The sequence below is a fragment of the Rhodnius prolixus genome, unplaced genomic scaffold (assembly GCF_049639745.1).
Source record: "Rhodnius prolixus isolate KJV_2025 unplaced genomic scaffold, Rpr scaffold_3, whole genome shotgun sequence".
In the NCBI taxonomy this organism is placed as follows: Eukaryota; Metazoa; Arthropoda; class Insecta; order Hemiptera; family Reduviidae; genus Rhodnius; species Rhodnius prolixus.
In genome coordinates, this window is record NW_027411603.1 from 17,040,615 (window position 1) to 17,061,189 (window position 20,575).

The window sequence follows — 20,575 nt, forward strand, 5'->3', positions numbered from 1 at the left end:
CTGGCGGATCTAAGTCTCCTTCCTTTTTTGTAGAAGTACTTCAGGAAATTTATGAAGCAAGAATGAAGACTAAGAAATAATTTTAAACTGAAGCATACGACTATATAACACATAAGGATTTGGACATTTTAAATTTCTGAAATGGTTGTGGTAGTTGAGAGAAGAATCGGAAGTAATTGCACAACACACGAAGATCGGAAGCCTCAGACTGTTTCATAGGCAAAGGGCGTAGCTGCGAAGCCAGGTTTCTTCTTGGAGTTTGCAATCGGAAATTGGCATAGGTGTAACAAGAAAAATCAAGCTTGATTCGACAGTAGATAGAAATCTGTAGAAATTATTAATTTTTTTAAATTAAGTTAATATTAAACGTTATTTTTTCGTTTTCATTTAAAGCTTTTTAATACGAGTTCCTTTTTGAACTCCTCTCAATCAATAAAGTGATATTTTTAACTTAGTGGAAGTGCAGTCTAGACCGTCACCATGAGTAAAAACTAGAACACTGGGCTGAACTTGATTTTTTACAATCCACACTTCGTTATTCTAGAACAAATTGTTGTTTCTTTAATTGAGATGAAGAAAAATCAAAATAAAAAACAATTAAGAAAAAATCTTGTAAAACAAGGCATTTAAATTTCACTAATCTTTTGATGAGGTTTAACATTGTAACATATCAAATTACATACTCTGTTTTGCTCGGTATTTACTCCTACTACTATTTGTTGAATTTCTAAACAATTAGCACTGTTAGCATCGTAAAGTGCAATGAATGTTTTAGTTATAGATGGTTTTATACTTCCTTGAAAGTTATTCGAATTCTCAAAGAAGCTTTAGTAACTGGTTTATATTATTCCTAAATCACTCGGCTGTATTAAATAACCTATGCAACAACTACTATCATATTCTTTTTTTCTCTCATTTTGGCTGGTTTCAGATTTTTGCCTATTGTCAGATGTTGATTTATCATAACTGAAAAATGAATGAAATTCAGTAAATTAGAATGAAATGAAGCAAAAAAGCTGGATGAAGAAGTATTGATAGTTCAAGATGCGGATCCTACTGTGTACCCACAATACAAAAATCTTTTCTGACTACGAGTTTTTCGGATGCAATTTTTTCTTCTCATTGTTGCATTTTGACTACCAGCTGAAAAAAAAAAATCATTTAACTGAAGTGCCCGTCTTAAAAAATGAGTAAATAATTCACCTAGAAAATTTGCTGCACCAGCAAGAGTTGGCAATAAATATTCTTATTTTCCTTAATAATTTGTTTTGTTCTTATAATTCCTTTGAGGTCTAATATAAAAATAATCTAATTAATTCTAGAGTCTAATTTACTTTGAACTTCTTTTAAGAATTTTAGGATGTCCAATTAAACATATCCAAGTCACTTTACTAATCGCATCAACTGAGAAAAAAGGGAGAATGAAGACATTAACATACTGTAGAACGATTTAATGAAGGAAAAAGAGTTTCGAATAAGAAGGGATACTTAAAGTAATTAAAGAAGAGGATAAGGACCTTTTTTTAGCATGAAGAAATTTGCTGAGGAAACTGAGGTCATAAACTCTCCTGGCCGTCAGAGGATGAATATTGAGAGATCGATGTAGATGTGAAGAGATAGTTTTCTTTAAGAATCTAAAAACGAGAAGGCAATCACCGAAAGAACTTGTTCTGCACAGCCCCAACAGAAGCACCATGGACTATGAAGAATATTATAAAGCCTTGTGATGCACTAAGTTTGCGTTTCAGATATGCGATGCATATAAATACTTTGTTATTTTTATGTTGTGATCGTTTGTCAAGGAGTTTTGCCAGAAGATAGTAGTGTTTTTTGTATTCTATTCGTTTAAGGCAGAACCACGCACTCTGATCTAAAAAATATCTTTTATTCAAGACAATCACTGCGCGAACAAAAGTTTCCCTATGGCCTTTAAGCACATCGCAACCCTTTCATGTTTGACTGTCCCAGACAACTCCAACCGGTGACTTAGGCGGCGCTGGCCTCGTGATTTACTTGGCGGTAATAATTGATTCATTAGAGCGCCATCAGTGGGTGAAGACTTCTAAAATGTTATTGTATCTAGATTTACTTGTTGCAGGAGCAATTGCACCAGCAGTTGTAAATTTCAATAAAGTTATTTACAAATAAATAAAATAATATTACAATATAAAGTGATACACAAATTTTGACCAAAAACAATGCATTTTTATTTGTTTCTATACGCCAAGAATCTTAATTGCAGTTAAAGAAAGGTTTTTACCGCTTTCAAATTGCTGGTGGTAATTTTATGCAGTATAAAAATCTTACTGCATTAAAGCATAATGATGCTTAGAATTAATTAGAAATGTCTAAGCAACGCTAAAATAGAGTTATTTTTAACTTGAAACACCTTTAAAGTGGTCACAGTTTTGAAAGCTTGCTCTGTTTAGTAGACAAGAATATCTAAGTTTAAATTGTTTTGTATCTATAATAAGATATAGTTTTGCTATTTATAACTTGTGAGGATGTTTGAAATATAAACATGACAAAGACTGAATGAACAGCAGGTGTTATTTAATGAATAGACCAAAAGCTAAACTATGTTTGCCTTATATTTATTCAAATATATGAGTCATTTAATCTGCTAAAACAAAAATGAACATTATAAGCTGTGCAGAATAAAAATAGTAATAGTAGTAATTTGCCTTTATCTAAAAATTTTAGAAATGCCCTACCCTTTCTGAATTTCAAGTACTTTGACATTTTTGCTGGTAGTGGCAATGGGGCAGCAAACATTCGATTGACATATATATTATATAAAAAAGAACCATAAAGCTCTTTTCCAAGCTTAAAGCTCCAAGGACCTTTTCGATTTGTCTTCAACTATACACTCGGCATATGAATGAATAGTTATTTAACAATATTAATTAATATTTACTTAAAATTATAAACAAAGAAATATTACGTAATTCGATTGAAAGTTTCGAAAGCTAAATGAAATGAAATATTCATGTACATAAATGATAAGTGACCTGTCATACCACTTTTCCTAAGGATAACTACTTTACTTCGGAAAAGTAGTAATCTGACGAGTAATCAGATGGGTTCAAATTTATTTTCTTATTTTTCAAGATTCTGGTTCATCAAGTTCGTACAGAATACAGAATAATATTTAGCAATATTTTCGGGTTATAAAAAATGTACATATAAGGTTAATCTGCGGGAATGCTCCAAATCATAAAAAGTAGTTTGTGTTTCACCATATTTTTTTTGTTTAAATTTCTTCATACTAACTACTTCCTCTTATTACTTTTATAAAGATATAAAGAAGAAAAACTACACCCATATTATGTGCTCTAAAACTCCATTTCCGTGAAAATTTCAATTCCACACCTATTAAGGATCAAGTAAAAATATGCATTTATAAATTATAAGATTTAAATTGTTCTTAATTCCTTTAGTACAATGATCTACTGTACTAGTTTTGGAACCAGTCCCATGCTGCGGAAAAAAAAAAATCTCACTCGTTTAATCAAATCTGTTCTTTTTTAAAGATCTTTGTAACAGTTCGTATCTAGATTGTTAATTAATAAATGTAGAAAGACGACGAGGAAAACTTCTATCTGTTTCAGTTTCATAAAGAGGCATGATTCATTCGAGAATAGTGTTCGCTGAGTCATCTCCAATGCATATACAAGGGAACGTAATATCCACACAAATCAAGCCAGTCTATCTTCCTTAAGTTTATTTTTGTTAAACCAACAGATTTTAGAGAGTGAGAGAGTGGGTTGGTCATCTTCAACTTTAGAAGATTTTTAAAGTTAATCTACAAATTCTGAATGACAAGCATATCCCAAGATTTATTTAAAGAACTGTCATAAAATGCAATGTGTTACTGATTAAACTTAATATTTTAATTCGGGAGTCACTCACTCACATAACTTTCCCCTACCGCGATGTAGGTAATTAACTCATATTATTAACTTTAACTCATATTATTAATTTTATTAATTAACTTTTAAAGAGTTTATTTGGAATTAGAACTGTAAAGGATAGTTGACTTCGAACCGGACGTGTATAAAATTGTACTAAAGGAAGAATTTATCAAAGCTCTCCCAGAATCCACCTATTTTTTATATTTGGAATTAGTGTTTCAAACAAAAATAAAATTAGATATAACTAGTCAAGTACCGAAGAAAACATTCATATAAATATTATTTTTTCTTTATGATATCTTTTTTCATAAGATTTTTCGTTCTTCTACTTACCACTACTTGAACCAGCATCCATAAATATAATTTGAATAAAATAATTATGAGTTACTATGTGTAGACAAGACTACTTGCACTTTTCATACTAACAAGTTTAACTTAGGGCAGATTTAAAATATTTTGCTACTCACTACTTAGTGTAAATTAAAATTTGCAATTATATGAACCAAAGAAACGATTCATTGTTTGATGATTTTGGTATTTTTTTCTTTTTCCTAAGAAAGTTTTGCGATTACAAATTTTTTTTTCTTGGATTACGTTTCTTTTGATGGGGCCCAATTGTACTTGAAAGTGATAATTTTGATTTGTTCGATTCATAGTTTTGTGGCTTACTTTAAAATGAATATTAATAACAATATTAAACAGGAACACAGCCGATATGTTTTGGTCAGAATCCAATAAGATGTCGAGACCAAATTTCTATCAAGGCCTAGAGGCGAAACCTAAAGTCTATTCTGAAGGACTCGACCCTTGTCATCTATTGTATTGGAACTAAATAGGGCCAACATGTCACATAGAATTTTCAATATTCTCTGTTCGTCAAGCAAACATCCTTACCAGCATTCCTAAGGTAAAAGCTGCTGGACTTCCCCTTACAAATACAAATGCCCAGTGCTCACTATTACCCTATGGCAAAATACAACTACAAAATGTACTACATTAGGTGGGCTTAATCTCTGTGCAGAATGTGCTGGAGGAGATGAAACGGTCTCTTCTATCCTGTCTGATTGCGATGCTAGTTTCTTCTACCAATACTACATTGGCCTCTTTTGACGCAGTTCCTTTGGAACAGAAGCCGCCTTTTTCTAAGCTAAATTTTTAGAATCGGACGGCTTGAAAGGATTTTCCTTTTCAGTTGTATGCTTATTTTTATTAGTTATACGAGTATGTTTAAGCAAATGACATTATTTCTACATAATTGACATAATTATTAGAAAGCTTCATCAAGACTGTATCAATTGATGTATCAATACTGTTAATGCAATTATTGTTTGAAGATGCTAAAATAGGCAGCACCTCTCTTTGTGAAAGCTATCTATTAGTTTAAGGGATATAATGAATGAGAAGGTTTGTATGAGGTTACTGGTAAAACTAACACATGGAGGTATCTGTTCGAGTACAAGCTTGCATTCTAACATTATCTCTTCTGAAGCTCATCTTAAACAGTGTTTTTACAGTGTCCAACTTCTGCAGAAATGTTCACTCTCTAAGTACTAAACTCCAATATCCACAGATGCTAAAGAGCCTTAAATCCATCGATTTGATTTAAATTGGACATAGGTATAAATTGCTGGAAGTATTTTCAATAATTTCCAGTCAAAGGTTTAATTTTAGAAAATATAGAGAAGCAGAAACTTATATATTCTAAAAGAAAAAAATCAAGTTTCCAAGAAATATGCCAGTCAAGAAAATTGGGAGAAGTGATTTAATGAAAATTTGAAGCCTACCACAAATTATTTCTTTTTTATTCAAATAATAACATGTTTTGGTCAACCAGTAAATCCAAATATCAGTTCATAAAGTGAGAAATCTTGTATTTGTTATTTGCTTTAAAAACTTGTATTTAAAAAAAGTAAGTTTGCCAGTATTTGTAAGATTATATAAACACTCGATACCTAGTCTAAATATACTTCGGTGATTCCAGCCTAGTAAACGCTTACAAATACGGAGAAAGGAATGTTCACCGACCCTCTTGGTGGTTGTGTAGAAATCTAACTGAATATAAATAATTCCAGAAGATTGTCACTTGTGTGCGAAAATAAAATAGATTTTTTATACTCCATTCGTTGTAAATCCTTTCTTCTTGAACTTTTTTCTAAAAAAAAATTAAACTATATTAAAATATGTTGGTGATTTGTCTAATCTACAACATCCGAAGGCCTGCTAAAAAAAAATTGTTTATAAAAGTTAAAATTAAGTTTGACAAAGATAAAATTTATAGAGGAAGCGGATGTTTTAATGCAACACCTGATATTTGTGACAAGCGAGCTTGTCACACAAGGAATTTTTACTATTTTTGAAACTATTTGCTCTTAATGTGAGTGACATCGTACACTCAGAGCTTTTTTTATTAGGAGAAACTTGCTCTAGATTCAATGGCTGTTAATTTTCTTTCAAATTTCAGTCTAGAATTAATTGTAAGTTCAGTGAATACGCATTTTATGTTTTCTATAGTTTATTATTTTAAGAGATAGAATTAATTTAGAATTTAGTTTTAGAAGTAATTTGATTGAGTCAAATTTTTAATTCAATCTATGAATTTCAGTAGTTCCATTTGTATTATGTAATCAAAAAGTCCTAATTGTTTTAATTGGCATCTTAATGGAAAACTCCAATCTCAAAAAAATGTTCACTTCATGTAAAATATTTAAAATATTACAGGTAAATGTGGGTACATATGTACAAAAATACAAATATCTATGTAAATATATAGTTTCTAGTAGCTTTGTATTCAGAAAATTGGAGTAGGGGAAGTTAAAGTATTGAAGAAGAAAAAAAAAAAAAAACTACCGAGAAATCCCAAAAAACTTGACAGATCTACTATATAACATTTTATTTAAGAAATAATGAACCTAAATCTTGTCATTCGATACCGTGAAAATGAAAACGGAGTGTCAGAAATCCAGCATTCATCTTAAAATATTTTATCCTATGAACATTTAAAACATCCAAGTCAGACAGAATACTTCCTCTGCAAGAGAGTATTACTTCCTCAAAAAGAAAATTTTTTAAAAATAAAACTATAAACCGCTGAAAAGAGAAAACTTCAGCATAATTCATTTTTTTGTTCATAAACATGTATTTAATAAGAAGGCATTTTTATCTTCATTAATGCGTATAAGTTAATAATTATTCATGTTCTATGTTACGCTTAGGTAAGTGAATCCTCAAATAAAGTTTGCTGATTGAAGAATATTTTACTAAGATTTAAAGTAATTGATAACTTAATATTATTATTAATATCATTTAAAGTCCATCAATATCTGAAATCTTAATATTTAAAGATTTCAGATATTGATGGAGTTCATAATATTTAAAAAGGATTTTGCTTAGTATTTAACACATCTAAGCGGCAGAAAACTTTTTCTTGTTTCAAAGAGATTTTCTTGAAATAAACTATATCTACAAAAATGTTATATAAGGGATTCTACATTGTGAAATAACTAATTTTAAGGCTAAAATGACACTAATCAAGTTAGTTTGAACCATTTTTTGTTTTACGAAAACCGAACAAATTATATGTAATTCACTATTAAATCAAGTATAACTATTCAACCTTGTTTTTACGTTTACATTCACACAATATTTTCCCAAAATATTTCCTACTAATCCTTTTTACATTTTCATTTAGTTTGAATCTTTGTTTAGACAAGAGTTTCACCAAATCTGTTAATCTCATGTTTGAATTCATGTCACTATGTTATTATCAACGTATCAGTTTATACCAATACGCCAAAAAACAATTAATACAATCGTCATAGCTAAAAAAAGTTTAAATAATCTCCGTTTTATATTTATTTTCTAATTTCTTTTCATCCTGGACAACTTGGTTCAAAGTTTTACATAGACAGTGAAAGAGAGTGTGTGGAGGAGAGAACAGTGTGTTTAAAGTTTACAGTTCATGCATTCCAAGTGAATCATCTAAGGAAACTATTCTGAGCTTTGTAAGAATCATGAATTGTCCACAAAATAGGTCCAGTTGTTTATACTGAACTTTTTAGTTCTTACATTCCGCTGAATGTTTATAATCATTGTTTTCTTGGATGCATTATAATTAATTAACAAACACGGTATATTCTTGACTAAGTGAAAATGAAATTTTTCTGAAATATTAAGTTCAACTAAAACATATTTTTTTTATTTTATTCATAAGATTATATGCTAGGAGAGCACATCAAATACTTTAATTCCTTATGTTAAAAATAGGTTTACTAAAAATATCCAGATCTAAAAGTAAGGTCACTAAAATATACCCATGTGGGATAATCGAAATAAGAATACAAAATAATTATTAGAATTTGATAATATTGAAGGCATTTCCTTTAAAAGGAGCATTAAATGAAAAAAATATTTTTACCAGCTGTACGCCTTCCAATCGTAGCCCTCTACTAAGAGGGCATTGAACTGCTCATTCATTTTTACCCTAGCAATAACACAACATTAAGAAATGATCAGGTTTTATTTGAGATACCCAGTATCATAAGAGATGGCTTAAATATGGAAATCACCATAATATTTTTTATTTATCAAATCTAAACGAAAAAAAAATCAGATAAGCATCATACTTGTACTAGTGCAAATGTTGTAAGTTCACTCGTGAAAATATAAGCATACTCGTTGAAGTATGTTCTTTCAATGAGCTCTTTTTAGTTACTATTAGAGACCTTAAAAATAAATTCTTACTATTTGAAAGCAATGGAATTTAATTGGTGTTTTCTAATTGAATGGCACCCATCATCAAGCTAAGGACTTCTCCCACAGACCTCCAGCCAATCCCACAATTTGTAGTGAGCTTTCTTGCGCTTCAAGTCCTTAATGTTATATATACATATACAAATACTAAAAAAAATATGTGAACAATCACAAGACCTTCTTGTACTTCAGTCACTAAAATCTCAAATCTGAATTCGTCCAATTATTACTTATTAATCTCGAACAATATTTCTTCGTCTCATGGGCAAATGGGTCGTAGGCGATCTCAAAAACCAACAAGGTTACGTACGCAAAGTGTGATTATAACTTCAATCTATAAACCCATGAAACTGCAACTTGAAGTGGTATACAATAAATATGCAAAAATTAAGAGAACAACAAAAAGTAAAGTAATGCTTATTTTTTCAGCGGACTTTACATCCAACTTCTAATTTAGGTTGTCATGTTCGGAGGCGACTTGCAAACATTTCATTAATGTATAATACTATAAATTCATTTTATCAAGCACTAAACAAAGTCCAAGGCCTAAATCTGAAATCGAACCGCTCAGCTAATTTAAAAGGGATTTCATGAAATTTTGTCGTACGTAAGTTCATTTGTAAAAGAAAGGAATTAATATCAAGCTAATTACAAATCTGTATACTAGCCAATATTTTTATTTTACTTTTTTAACATTTATAAAAGTTTGTCTGACTGTAAATAAAACTAGGAAAACTCTGCAAATGATTACAACTTTTTTTCTGACATTGTAAATAGAGAGCTTATTTATTCCTGTCTTATATTTATTCCAAAGTCATTTTCTGGTTATTTGTGTAGACAGGATGTAAAATGTTTTCGAAGCCTTGAAGAAGTTCCATTTTTTGTTATTAATAAAATAAAATAAGATTTTTTTTTTGTAGTGTTTATGAAAAAAATATATAAAATATCAAATCTTTGTGAACTTAAACTATTAGACAAATTTTGAAAGTTACTGACGCAAATTTACATCAGGGTAATAGAATTTAGAATTGCTTTGAATGCAAGAACTTTAGCATTTTTTAAGTAAATGCCTCAAATAAGGTATTTCCTAAAATAAGGTATTTTATCAAATTTCAATGAAAATGAAGCAAATTTCAATCTTGGCGCCTCTGTAGATAAACGAAGAAAAAAGAATTCTTATTACGATCAGTAAGAATTGTTATGTGATTAGTTGAATCCAGAAGGAAACTGGGTTCTCACAGGTTGTATAAAAAGCGAAATTGAATATGAAATTCTCGCTTGCCTCCCATCAATAAACCGATGACAGTTTGGGTGAGAGAGATTTATGAGATAGATACATAAAGGAATGAGACGTTTTGATAGCTTAATAATTACAATTCCAAAAAGTAATTGAATAACAAATATAAGTCTATGTGGATACATCTAATTCAATTATTTCGATCAAATTAGGCTTGGTCATATGTTTAAATAATTCACTAGGTTTCTGATTAAGTGACTGATAACATTCGCTGAAAAATAAACAAGCTTTCAACCTTTCCTTTGATTGTCGCCAAATTTAATTTGTGTCTTTGACCTCAATTTTATTTTCCCATGTTCTTTTACACTGAAGAATTTCTTTTTAAGGTGGTTTTAATTTTATTTACATTAATATCAACCATTCTTGAATACATGCCAGGTGTACTAGTGGATTTAGGTTGCGGGGATGCTTACTTATATAGCCTTTGGCTTTGTCATCTACATATGTGGCTAAATTTATGCCACCAACATTACACGAGATAGTTTATTAAAATGGTTTAAAAGATTCAACAAACATACTGAATGGATTAGGAAATGTTTCAGTACTTTAAATTAATTAATTAAAGTAGCGTTCTCTTTACAACTGTATGTATATAAACATTCTGTATAGCTTTTTGTCAAATTTTTTGTTGTTTGAATAAACTGGTGTCAGGCGGCCTGTTTTGGTGATGCACTTTTTGAGCGATTAGACCTACTAGCTCTATTTTAGGGAAAATTAAGTAAACAGCTACAAAACGCCGATGCAATTAGATTGTCATCGTTAGATCGGAGTATTGTACTACTGGAAAAATTATATTCAGAAAATATTATGAGTATATAAGTGAACATTGAGTACACAAACTTTATATCAGCTATAATCCATGTGGGATGATATCTTGTAGTTTATATCTAGGTGTTACATTGAATAGATGTCCTTTCTTCCATTAAAAAATATCTATTGCTTAATTATCGGTACTGTTAATTCAACGTGCAGAAGGGAAAAGTGAGAGTAGTGTTAGGTATAAATTTGTTAAAAGACCTGGATGTAAGGCCTCGTCGAATGCATGAAGACGAGTCTAGGGAAGGGTCGGAATGGGATTTTTTTTTTTTTTTTTTAAGCAATAGCTGTTTTCGCCATTGGACTGTGTCATTTTCTGTTAAATTTTGTTGCAAAAGAGGAATTGATGGTCTAAAATTTGAATAATTGGAGTAGTATGGAAGTAATTTTTTAATTAGTGTGCCGCGCCTAGACGTTCGCCAGGGATTGACTGATTGGGGTAGCTGCTCCAACTAGAGATGCAGAGATGTACAAAATAATCAGATTTCTCTCAAATATGCTCATAAGAAAATACAACCACTTTTTGAGCTGAGTAAAGGCCTTTACTGATGTTGGCTCTATTATTCGCCCAACTCCTAGTCAAATAGAGCCTCTTTCCGCTAAATGCAAAAGAATACAACACGCTACGAAACTTTAAAATGGAGTAAAATATCAAAAGGTTGTTGACAGTTATAATGAAGCATCCATAATCTCAGAGTTTTGATCGATTTAATTCTGGTTTGCGGATTAATGAAAAGGTCCAAGCGCTTAAAGACCTAAAGAGTAACTGTTTTCTGATAAGATCCTTACCTGCTTTGTCCTGCTGTTTCACGATTGTTTTTCCGGCGTAAATTGCAAAGAATGTTTTTGTTTTCAATTGTTATGTTTCCCTTCCCACATTTCCATTCTGTTTGCCAAATGGTGCGGAGACTGTCTAGAGTAAGTGGTTGTAATAAATTTTATCTATAATGTTGTGAGCCAGTGTTTTCTTTAATTCCAGTACATTCAATATTTCTTTTAATATTATGTCCCCAAATATAGTTTTCTGGTAACGTTGTAGTCTATTAGAGATTTCTTATAGAACTGCCCGAAGATGTGTTCGGTGAGTCCTTACTCTTTTTAATGCTGGTAATCTTAAAGAATGAAAGCGGTAAAGCCCATCATTATAAAAACATGTACATGTTATAACGTAAAAAAACATGTACTTGTTCCTAAAAATCTGTGTCCCTGTCATATATCCTTGCAGGAAAAATTGGCAACTGTACAAAAATCCTCTTTCATGACTACTACCATAAAAACAGAATTCAAAATGGATAAAATATAATTTGAAACTCACTGTTGAAATGTGATTGGACTTTAAATGATGGATACTTTGTTGTTTTTAAATCTTGATCCATCATCACAGATTGGTTAATCACTTTTTAATGACTAGAGAATTTGACTTTCGCTTCTGTTCAGCATTTCTATAATTCCAAACAGATAGAAGTTCACTACATGAAACTAATGACCAATCTCTTGTAATGGATGAACTTATGAAAACTATCAGAGCTTGATTGATTTGATTTGATTGAATGGATTTGTAACCAAAAGCTTTCAATTCTGCTGAATTATCCAAATCGGATATTTCAAAGTCAAATTGGTTTTTAATAAGTATGTGGTTGGGGCTGTGGTTTAATGTTTGCAAATATAGTTGATTTTATTTTTAGAATGATTTCTTTTGAGTTGCCAATAGCAATGTATGTCTTCAACATTCTAAGTAAAAGTCGATTTTTTTTTTTCAGTTATATAAGTTCCAAAAATTAAAACTCATACAAGCTGTTTGAGTCAAAGTTGTGATTGTTTCGCCTTGCCTCTTTAATTTTTCGTGGAAATGAATTGTCATCTAATTTTCTTCAAAATATCCAAATTTTGAAGTAATTATATTTATTACGCATTACTTTTTTGTGCGTTATTAACAACCAGTAGCAATGGAATGAAGGATAGATAAATAAATATTCATCACGATATAAACTTATTTATTTATTTTTATTTTTTTTAACGAAGCCATATTTTTTTTTTTTTTTTTACTTTTTTGATAGTTTTCTGTACAAATAAAGTTACTGTCGTACAGTTCGATTTGATCGTGAATACTTTTTATTTCGTTTTGCCGGTCAACCCGGCTAATGGAATTCTTAGTTTGTTTGTTTGTTTTTTATTTTTATTTTATTAACAATAACTTAAAATATTTCAAAATAAATACATAAATTAAAATTGTTTAATAAATTCAGAATTGTTCTTTTTCCGTGGCTATCAAGATTACAATTATTTAAAATTCGTCAGGGTGTAAATCGAATCGTGGTGGGAACGCTGAGCCGTCCAATTGCGGCCTTACGGGTTGTTGTCTATGCGCCTGTAAAAAATAAAATTAATTAAAATAAAGGAAAATTCATAAAATTCTAGGTGAGTTAGTGTTCTTGGAGGACTACCAAGAAATTTATTAACTGCTACTTATGTCCCATTGTAAAGCATGCGCAATACAAAATTATTTAGAAGTTAATGCAAAATAACTAAATGATCTTTAAAACAAATTGATGTTGATGATGATCACTACCCCAAAACTCCAATGAACTAAAAAATAAAAATAAAAATTCATGAATTACAAGATGAAACTATATTTACAATGAGGAGCATGATATGTTTAATGATGTTCAAAATAAATCTATTATTATTTATGAATACACTGATGTTCATTCTCGCTTAACTAAATTATTAGGCAATAAAAATTGCTCTCCAGTTAATTATGGGTTGAGCAGAGATAATACAGCGCAGGCTCGATAAAACGTAGCCCACTTACAGAAAAGAATGTGTTTTGAGTTTATTCGGCGTCGATCATCTTCCTTGGTTTCTGACCCTGCCAAAATTTACAGTTTTCCCGGTTAGAAAATGAAATAGGAAATATTAAAAGAAACAAAGAAAAATGAAATTGAAAAAATTAAGAAAATTATAGAGTTTTATTCAACTGCAACAAAAAGAGATAAAAAAAATTTTTTGTTACACTAATTTCTATTTTGGAAAGTAATTATTTATTTTTCAATTGATAGAGGTAATTAGTAAAAAAGGAAGGTTAACTCTTTGAGAAACATCTAACTTACAAGTGGACTTAATCCTCTGGCTGCAGAGCCTGCTCTTCCAGCTCCCTTTGTCCTGAATTTGGACACAGCTTGTTCAGCCAAGTCAGCGCGTTCTTCAGCTTCTTCCAGTTCTTGTTGGGCTTTGCGGAATTTGGCCAGATTAAGAGCAGCAATTTCTTCCTGTAATTTGATGATTTTTAAATAGTAAATTCATTGCCAAATTTAGTTGTAATAATAAGCTATCTATCTCAATAAAAACTAACCGCTTCTTCAATTTGCCTCTTGTAAGTTTTAATCTTTTGTTGCAATTTGTCTACCAGATCTTGCATACGTTCATGGTTCTTCCTATCTTCATCGGATTGGAAGCTAAGTTCCTTAATTCTACGTTCAGATTTGCGGAGGTTCTTCTGGGCATCAGCGTGTCTCCTTTGTTCTCCATCTAATTCATTTTCTAATTCCCTGACACGTTGTTCCAATTTGGCAATAGCTTTCTTGCCTCCCTTGAGTGCATTATTTTCAGCTTCATCAAGTCTAACTTGAAGTTCCTTAATTTGAGTTTCCAGGGCTTTTCGTAGTTTCTCTTGCGTTTGAGCGTGATCTTGTTCTGCCCTAAGTTCATCAGCTAACCTAGCCGCATCCACCATAGCCTTCTTTGCTTTTTCTTCAGAGTTCTTGGCTTCGTTGAGGAGTTCATCGAGGTCGGCCTAGCAGGGTGTAAAACATGAATTATTTTATCATAATCTATAAATATATGCTTCATAATTTTTCCTTTTAAAAATAAAAATACTTACATGAAGTGTTTGCAACTCTCCCTCAAGTTTGCGTTTGGCAGCAGAAGCGCTAGTAGCTTGGGCTGCAAGTTCGTTGATTTGTTCATGGGCATCTCCCAATTCCTGTTCAGCCTGTCGTCTACCACGGTCAGCTTGTTCAAGAAGAGTTCTGGATTCTTCAAGCTCGTTTCCAAGAGCATTAGCTCGCCTTTCTGCAATACCCAATTGTTCACGGGCATCGTCACGTGCTCTTTGTTCTTCTTCCAGGGCAGTCTGTACATCTTTAAGTTGTTGCTGGTATTTCTTGATGGATTTTTGAGCTTCAGCGTTTGCCTATTTAATTAATTTAACAAATGAAACATTTAATTTTATTTTATTATATAGAATTTATATAATTCTATTAAATTATCTTTTTTTTTTGTAGGACTTTACCTTGTTTGCGTGGTCCAGAGCGATTTCAAGTTCATTAATATCAGCTTCAAGTTTCTTCTTCATGCGAAGAGCCTCAGCCTTGCCCTTGGCTTCTGCTTCCAAGCTCGCTTGCATGGAGTCGAGGGCGCGTTGGTGGTTCTTTCTGCAGGTAGAAAATTTGTTTATTTTAATAGTGAACTCTTTCGATGCATAGTCTTTTAACTTCATGGCATAAAAATGATTTAAATGTGATAAAAATGATAATAAAATTATTTAAATTTAAAAATAAAGAAATTGATTGACCTAGTATTTTCGAATTCCTCTTCCTTTTCTTGGATTCGCCTGTCAATTTCTTGACGGACTTGGCTGAGTTCAAGCTGGGATCTAAGGACCTTGTTCTCTTCTTGTTCAAGAGCAGCTTCAGCTTCCTCAAGGGCAGCTTGGAGTTCATCCTTTTCTACTTCTAACCTCTTGCGTTGTTTTTCAATTTCGTGAATGTTACGGCCACCTTCACCGATCTGGTCAAGTAAGTCCTTGACTTCATCTAAAAATTAGCCAACAATTTTTTAATGCTTCTGAAATGTAACTATATTGTTTTTCATTATTAAATTAATTAACTAGCACTAAAACTTACCAGCAAGATTCTTGTTTTCACGGCGAACGGCTTCAAGCTGTTCCTGGCCTTCTTCATAGGCACCCTTAAGTCTAAAAAGTTCAGTGGAATAGTTTCTGCATTCTTTCTGGCTAGCGTCAAGCTCTGCAGCGAGATCATCAACTTTAAGTTTCCATTCACCAATGATCTTGTCAATAGCTTTAGCCTTCTTTTCGGCAGCATTGGCGATAGCGTTTGCACGATCTACTTCTAGTTGCAGGTCTTCAACTTCAGTAGCAAGACGTTGCTTGGTCTTTTCAAGGGCAATTACTTTCTGGTTGAGGGATTCAATGGTTTCCTCAGCTTCTGCAAGGCGTGCTTGAAGTTTGCGTTTAGCTTCTTCAAGTTCTTCAGCCCGTGCAATGCCCTCGCTTTCATATTTGCTGCGCCAAAGTTGAGCTTCAGCATTAGCCTTGCTGAGTTGTCTTTGGATATCAGCTTTGGCTTCAGCTTCTTCTTCTACTTGTTCCCTAAGATTGTCTAAGTCGTGCTCCAGATTGCGGAATTTGCCCAAAAGTGTTGCACGTTCCTAATTAACATAACATTTTTTTCATTAATAACTTTCTTCAATGCAATATAGAGATAGGTACAATTATCAATGAAATTTACCCTGGCCTCCTCATCGGCAAGACGCTTGGTGTCCTCAAGTTGAGTGGTGAGTGAGATCTTAATCTTGCTCAACTGCGACACTTGGCTCTCGGCCTCCTCGAGTTGCCTCAGAAGGTCGGAGTTCTCAATGGACAACTTCTTCTTAGCAGCATCGAAGTCGTTCAGAGTCCTGTTGGCCTCATCCAATTTGCCCTGTACCTCGTTTATTTGGTGTTGCAATTGTTTAGCGACCTTCTCGGTGGCGGCCTGATTTTAAAAATAATTGTTTAATATTAATTACAATAATCTGAATTGTACATTTAAATTGAGATTAGTTAAACAAAACTGTGGTTTGAGGGCAAACTCATGTTATCAACACATAGCTAATACAATATGGTCAAACAACTTGGAAGCCACATTTATGTAATTGTTACTGAACAAAAAACAAATTCAAGGAATAGGATGATTTTAGGAAGCTGAGGCATTCGGTACAAAGGAAATTAATTAGCAGTAATTATCTTAAAAGCTCATCTGGAACGCTATCGTCAACACGTTTGCAGTGTGATCAGTGATAGAAACCATGATGCTGAAAATCATTTTGCAGATTTGTCAGTAGATTTTTTTAAAGTAAGCTTGAAACAAAAAAGCGGCCATTATAAAGCAAAAGTTTTAAGTAATATCATTTTTTTTTTGTATTTATTTTATTTTCTTAGTTTTCTGGAAAAAGCGGAAAACCGATTTTTATGATTTTTTTTTTTGTTTATTTTAATCCGACAAACCTTCTCGTTTGTGAGGTGGTCAATTGAAGCGCGGACATCGTTCAGTTCGCACAGGTACTGGCATTTTTCCTTCTCAACTCTGTATCAACCAAATATATATATCATGAAAAATATATATACAATAATATATATGTATCTATACCTAGATATGGTTTGGTTTAAAAGGTAATCATTAAGACACATAAAATGAGGATAGTTGGGGAAGAAGAAGACAAACGTAGACAATGACTGTGGAAACATCGTGCTATTTAAGGACCACACTTTCGGGTGTGTCTACCTTTTCTCTGCACATTTGATCCAAAGCACTGCGGGTATTGTTGAGATCGTTGCTCGTATGGTTACGATCAAATTCAGCCCTAATAAAATATTTTAAATATCAAATTACAGATCTATACCTTTATATATGAACATGACTTAAGGCTACTAATATTCTTAACTGTAAACAGTAATTATTAGCAATCACTTACTTAGTTTTCAGTTTGTTGAGTTGGTCGATTTGGTCGCCCATTTCGCTAACAGCGTCATTGTGCTTCTTGCGAAGGTTGGCAAGGGTGCTTTCGTGTTGAATGTTAGCTTCTTCCAGGTCACGGCGCAATTTGCTCATTTCAGCTTCACGCTTCTTGTTAAGTTCAATTTGGGCAGATGTAGCACCGCCAGCTTCTTCTAACCTTTCGCCAAGTTCCTCGAGTTCACGGGCCAAATCAGCACGTTGCTTCTCGGCCTATTTCCAAACAAATTAATACATGTATTTAATTATTACTAAATTTATGGATAAAATTGAATGGTTAGAAATTAAACAGAAAATTTACCTTTCCACGAGCTTGACGTTCAGCTTCTACCTCTTCTTCGAGCTCTTCAATTCGGCTTTGAAGTTCTTTGATTTGTTTGCCAGTCTTGTTGACAATAGATTGTTCATCTTCTAATTTGGCGGTGAGGGATGCGATTTCTTTGTCTTTCCTTTGGATTGTTTGTTCAAGCTCCTTCTTGTTCCTTTCGAGATCAGCAACAGCTTCTTGCGTTAGCTTAAGGTCGCCTTCAGTCTTTCTCTTGGCTTTTTCAACATCTCCACTAAAATATGTTGAAGTTTTTTTAACTATTTTTTTTTAAAAAAACGTTATTTTATAAATAATTTCTAGATATGCTTACCGAAGTTTCTTCTCACGTTCAAGTGAATCTTCGAGTTCATCCAAGGTTTGTTCTAATTTCGCTTTAACCTTGGTGAGGTGGTTTATTTTATCTTCAGCGGCCTGAAGTTCTTCTGCAGTCTTTTGGTTATGCTCACTTTGGATTTTCTTTTCCTTGTTGAGCTTATTGATAAGTTCGTCTTGGTGGGCGATCTCATCGTTAAGATTTCTAATTTGATGTTCTTTGCTAGCCTTGTCTTGATCGGTCTAAAAGTTAACATTTTTTTATTTTAAAATTTTACATTCAATTAACATATTTGTTAATTATTTTAATAAATAAAAATAACTATGCCCACCTTTTGCATGGACAATTCCAAATCTTCGATGTCCTTCTTGAGACCAGCACTTTCTTGTTCCAACTTCTTTTTCTGTTGGAAGAGTTGGTTCCTGGCATCTTCTTCCGTTTGCAGCCTTTCTTGTGTGTCCTAAAATTAATTAATGAAAGTTTAAATTTTAAAAATTAAATTTATTTTTGAAAGTTTAAATTTGCTTTGAGAAACACAAATTTATTAAATATATCTCTTAACTGACATTTAACAAGATTAAATATGTAAGTTTATTCGCAGTTATTTTCAAATAATTTCAGGGACAGAAGATTTTAATCGGAAAGATTACTGAATCATCAAAATTTATTTAGTAAAAAATAGAAATATAGAAGGGAGGTTGTGTGAAAGAGTGGATCTTTTTCTGGCTGAAATCCAAACCAGTTATCACATTTTTCCTGTCCCACAACCAGGTACTTCAAGGGGTTCCCCAATATAGATACATCCGAGCTTTTTTTAGTTGAGTCCACTCAATTTACAGAATATTTTACTTAATATAAAAACTAAGAGAGGGATGAAATGCATGATATTAAGAAAGATATATTTTTTTTAAAAAAATCTTACTTTTTAGAAAGCAGTCATGTATTTTTTGTTTATAAAGGCAACTAAAATAAATGAATGGCTTTGTCTTGTTTAAAATTTGAGAACTATCAGTTCCATCAACATTATTATTTAAACTTATAAATACAAATTTCCCCATAAAACCAGCAAGTTAGGATCTTTTTTTTTATGTCTAGATTTATTATTAGAAAAGAAATAATGTTTAACTTTCGCTGCCGCTTGTTGACATTTTACGACATTTTGCTGCTTCTACAATTGGAATTTTGGAAGTAAAAGCATTTTATTTTAAAATAGAATACTAGGGAAGACACATACATATTAAGTAGTGTAAGGTACGTTTGTCTGTCGTAGTAATAGGAATTCATATCTTCCCCTCTATCCTCTTTCTAAATTCTCTAGCCAGCGGAATGCACATTTAAAAGTAACCCCTTATTTAGAACTATTATCCCCACATCATTTTAATGAATTTTAACGCTAAATGAATCTGATTTATACTTTTTTTTGGCTCTCTTTATTTTAATTTTTCATCTATTTTAAAATATGCCGGAGAATCTATTATGTGCATAGTGTTAAGCAAAAAATGAAATTTTAAAATGGTTATTACTAATTCATATTGTGAAAGCTTAAATATTTAACCGAGCTGCCAGAAAAAATAAATTAATTTACTGTTCATCACCCTACGTTCACTACGTTATGTGGAAGTCTGCAGAAAATGTTTAATAAAATTTATTTTATTTCTTATAGATTTACTTACCAAGAGCTGAGATTCCAAATCGGTTTTCTGTGCTTGAAGTTTGGCCACTTTCTCTTGGAAGCTGGATAAAGATCCCTTTTCTCCTTCTAAACTCCTCAATAGATCTGTCTTCTCTTGAATAAGTTTTGCATTCAAAGCTTCTACCTCTTTCCTGGCTTTCTCTTCTTTTTCCAAAGCGGCTTGTGTTTGGGCAACCAATTCTTCCAATTTCTGTAATTTTTCACGATTAGTTGGCTTAATTAGCATATCAATATCATCTGGACAGTCCATGGTTGGTTTGGATGGGGCTGAAATTTGTTTTTTTTTTTTTATGGTTAGCTAGTTTTAAAGTAGAAAGGATGGATGGACCGACCTCCTTCTCTGGAGTACAGAGAATGGTAAAGAACTGTGGGTGATCACAGGGTACCAACCACGGATGAGCAAACTTACTCCCCACCCTGGAATATACACTAAGATCTAATTCCACCTCCACCAAACAGTATGCTCATATCCATTATAAACCCCTTCTACTTTTTTTTCCATTTTTTTAGACTTTTTTTCACATACAGACATACGCGTTTAATAACCCCCCACTATTTCAGCATGAGAAGGGGGTATATTGCTGTAATAAATGCGATAAATGACACATACCGAACATAGCCCCACATGTAGGAAAAAATTTTGTTTCAGCATTTTTTTTTTTTAAAAT

The 20,575-nt window shown here is 32.0% G+C and overlaps 1 protein-coding gene across 32 annotated transcripts in view; it reads right to left on the bottom strand.

Annotated features, from left to right (window-relative positions):
• Window positions 1–12,753: 12,753 nt before the first annotated feature.
• The window catches only part of Mhc (myosin heavy chain), a 38,593-nt gene continuing 30,771 nt past the window's right edge, over window positions 12,754–20,575 (bottom strand). For 23 of the 32 annotated variants that reach the window (XM_074126437.1, XM_074126450.1, XM_074126441.1 and 20 more), the window contains exons 23-36: window positions 19,888–20,097; window positions 18,546–18,674; window positions 18,212–18,456; window positions 17,875–18,133; window positions 17,533–17,786; window positions 17,066–17,144; window positions 16,308–16,553; window positions 15,681–16,227; window positions 15,350–15,590; window positions 15,068–15,209; window positions 14,657–14,968; window positions 14,129–14,569; window positions 13,887–14,045; window positions 12,754–13,144 (exon numbers count right to left, since the gene is read on the bottom strand). In XM_074126437.1, coding sequence (XP_073982538.1) covers window positions 13,061–13,144; window positions 13,887–14,045; window positions 14,129–14,569; window positions 14,657–14,968; window positions 15,068–15,209; window positions 15,350–15,590; window positions 15,681–16,227; window positions 16,308–16,553; window positions 17,066–17,144; window positions 17,533–17,786; window positions 17,875–18,133; window positions 18,212–18,456; window positions 18,546–18,674; window positions 19,888–20,097 — 3,348 coding nt within the window. In that variant the 3' untranslated portion in view covers window positions 12,754–13,060. Of the gene's footprint in view, window positions 13,145–13,588; window positions 13,646–13,877; window positions 14,046–14,128; window positions 14,570–14,656; window positions 14,969–15,067; window positions 15,210–15,349; window positions 15,591–15,680; window positions 16,228–16,307; window positions 16,554–17,065; window positions 17,145–17,342; window positions 17,422–17,532; window positions 17,787–17,874; window positions 18,134–18,211; window positions 18,457–18,545; window positions 18,675–19,887; window positions 20,098–20,575 lie in introns of those variants that run through there. The other 9 variants (XM_074126463.1, XM_074126460.1, XM_074126462.1 and 6 more) reach the window with 3 other exon arrangements.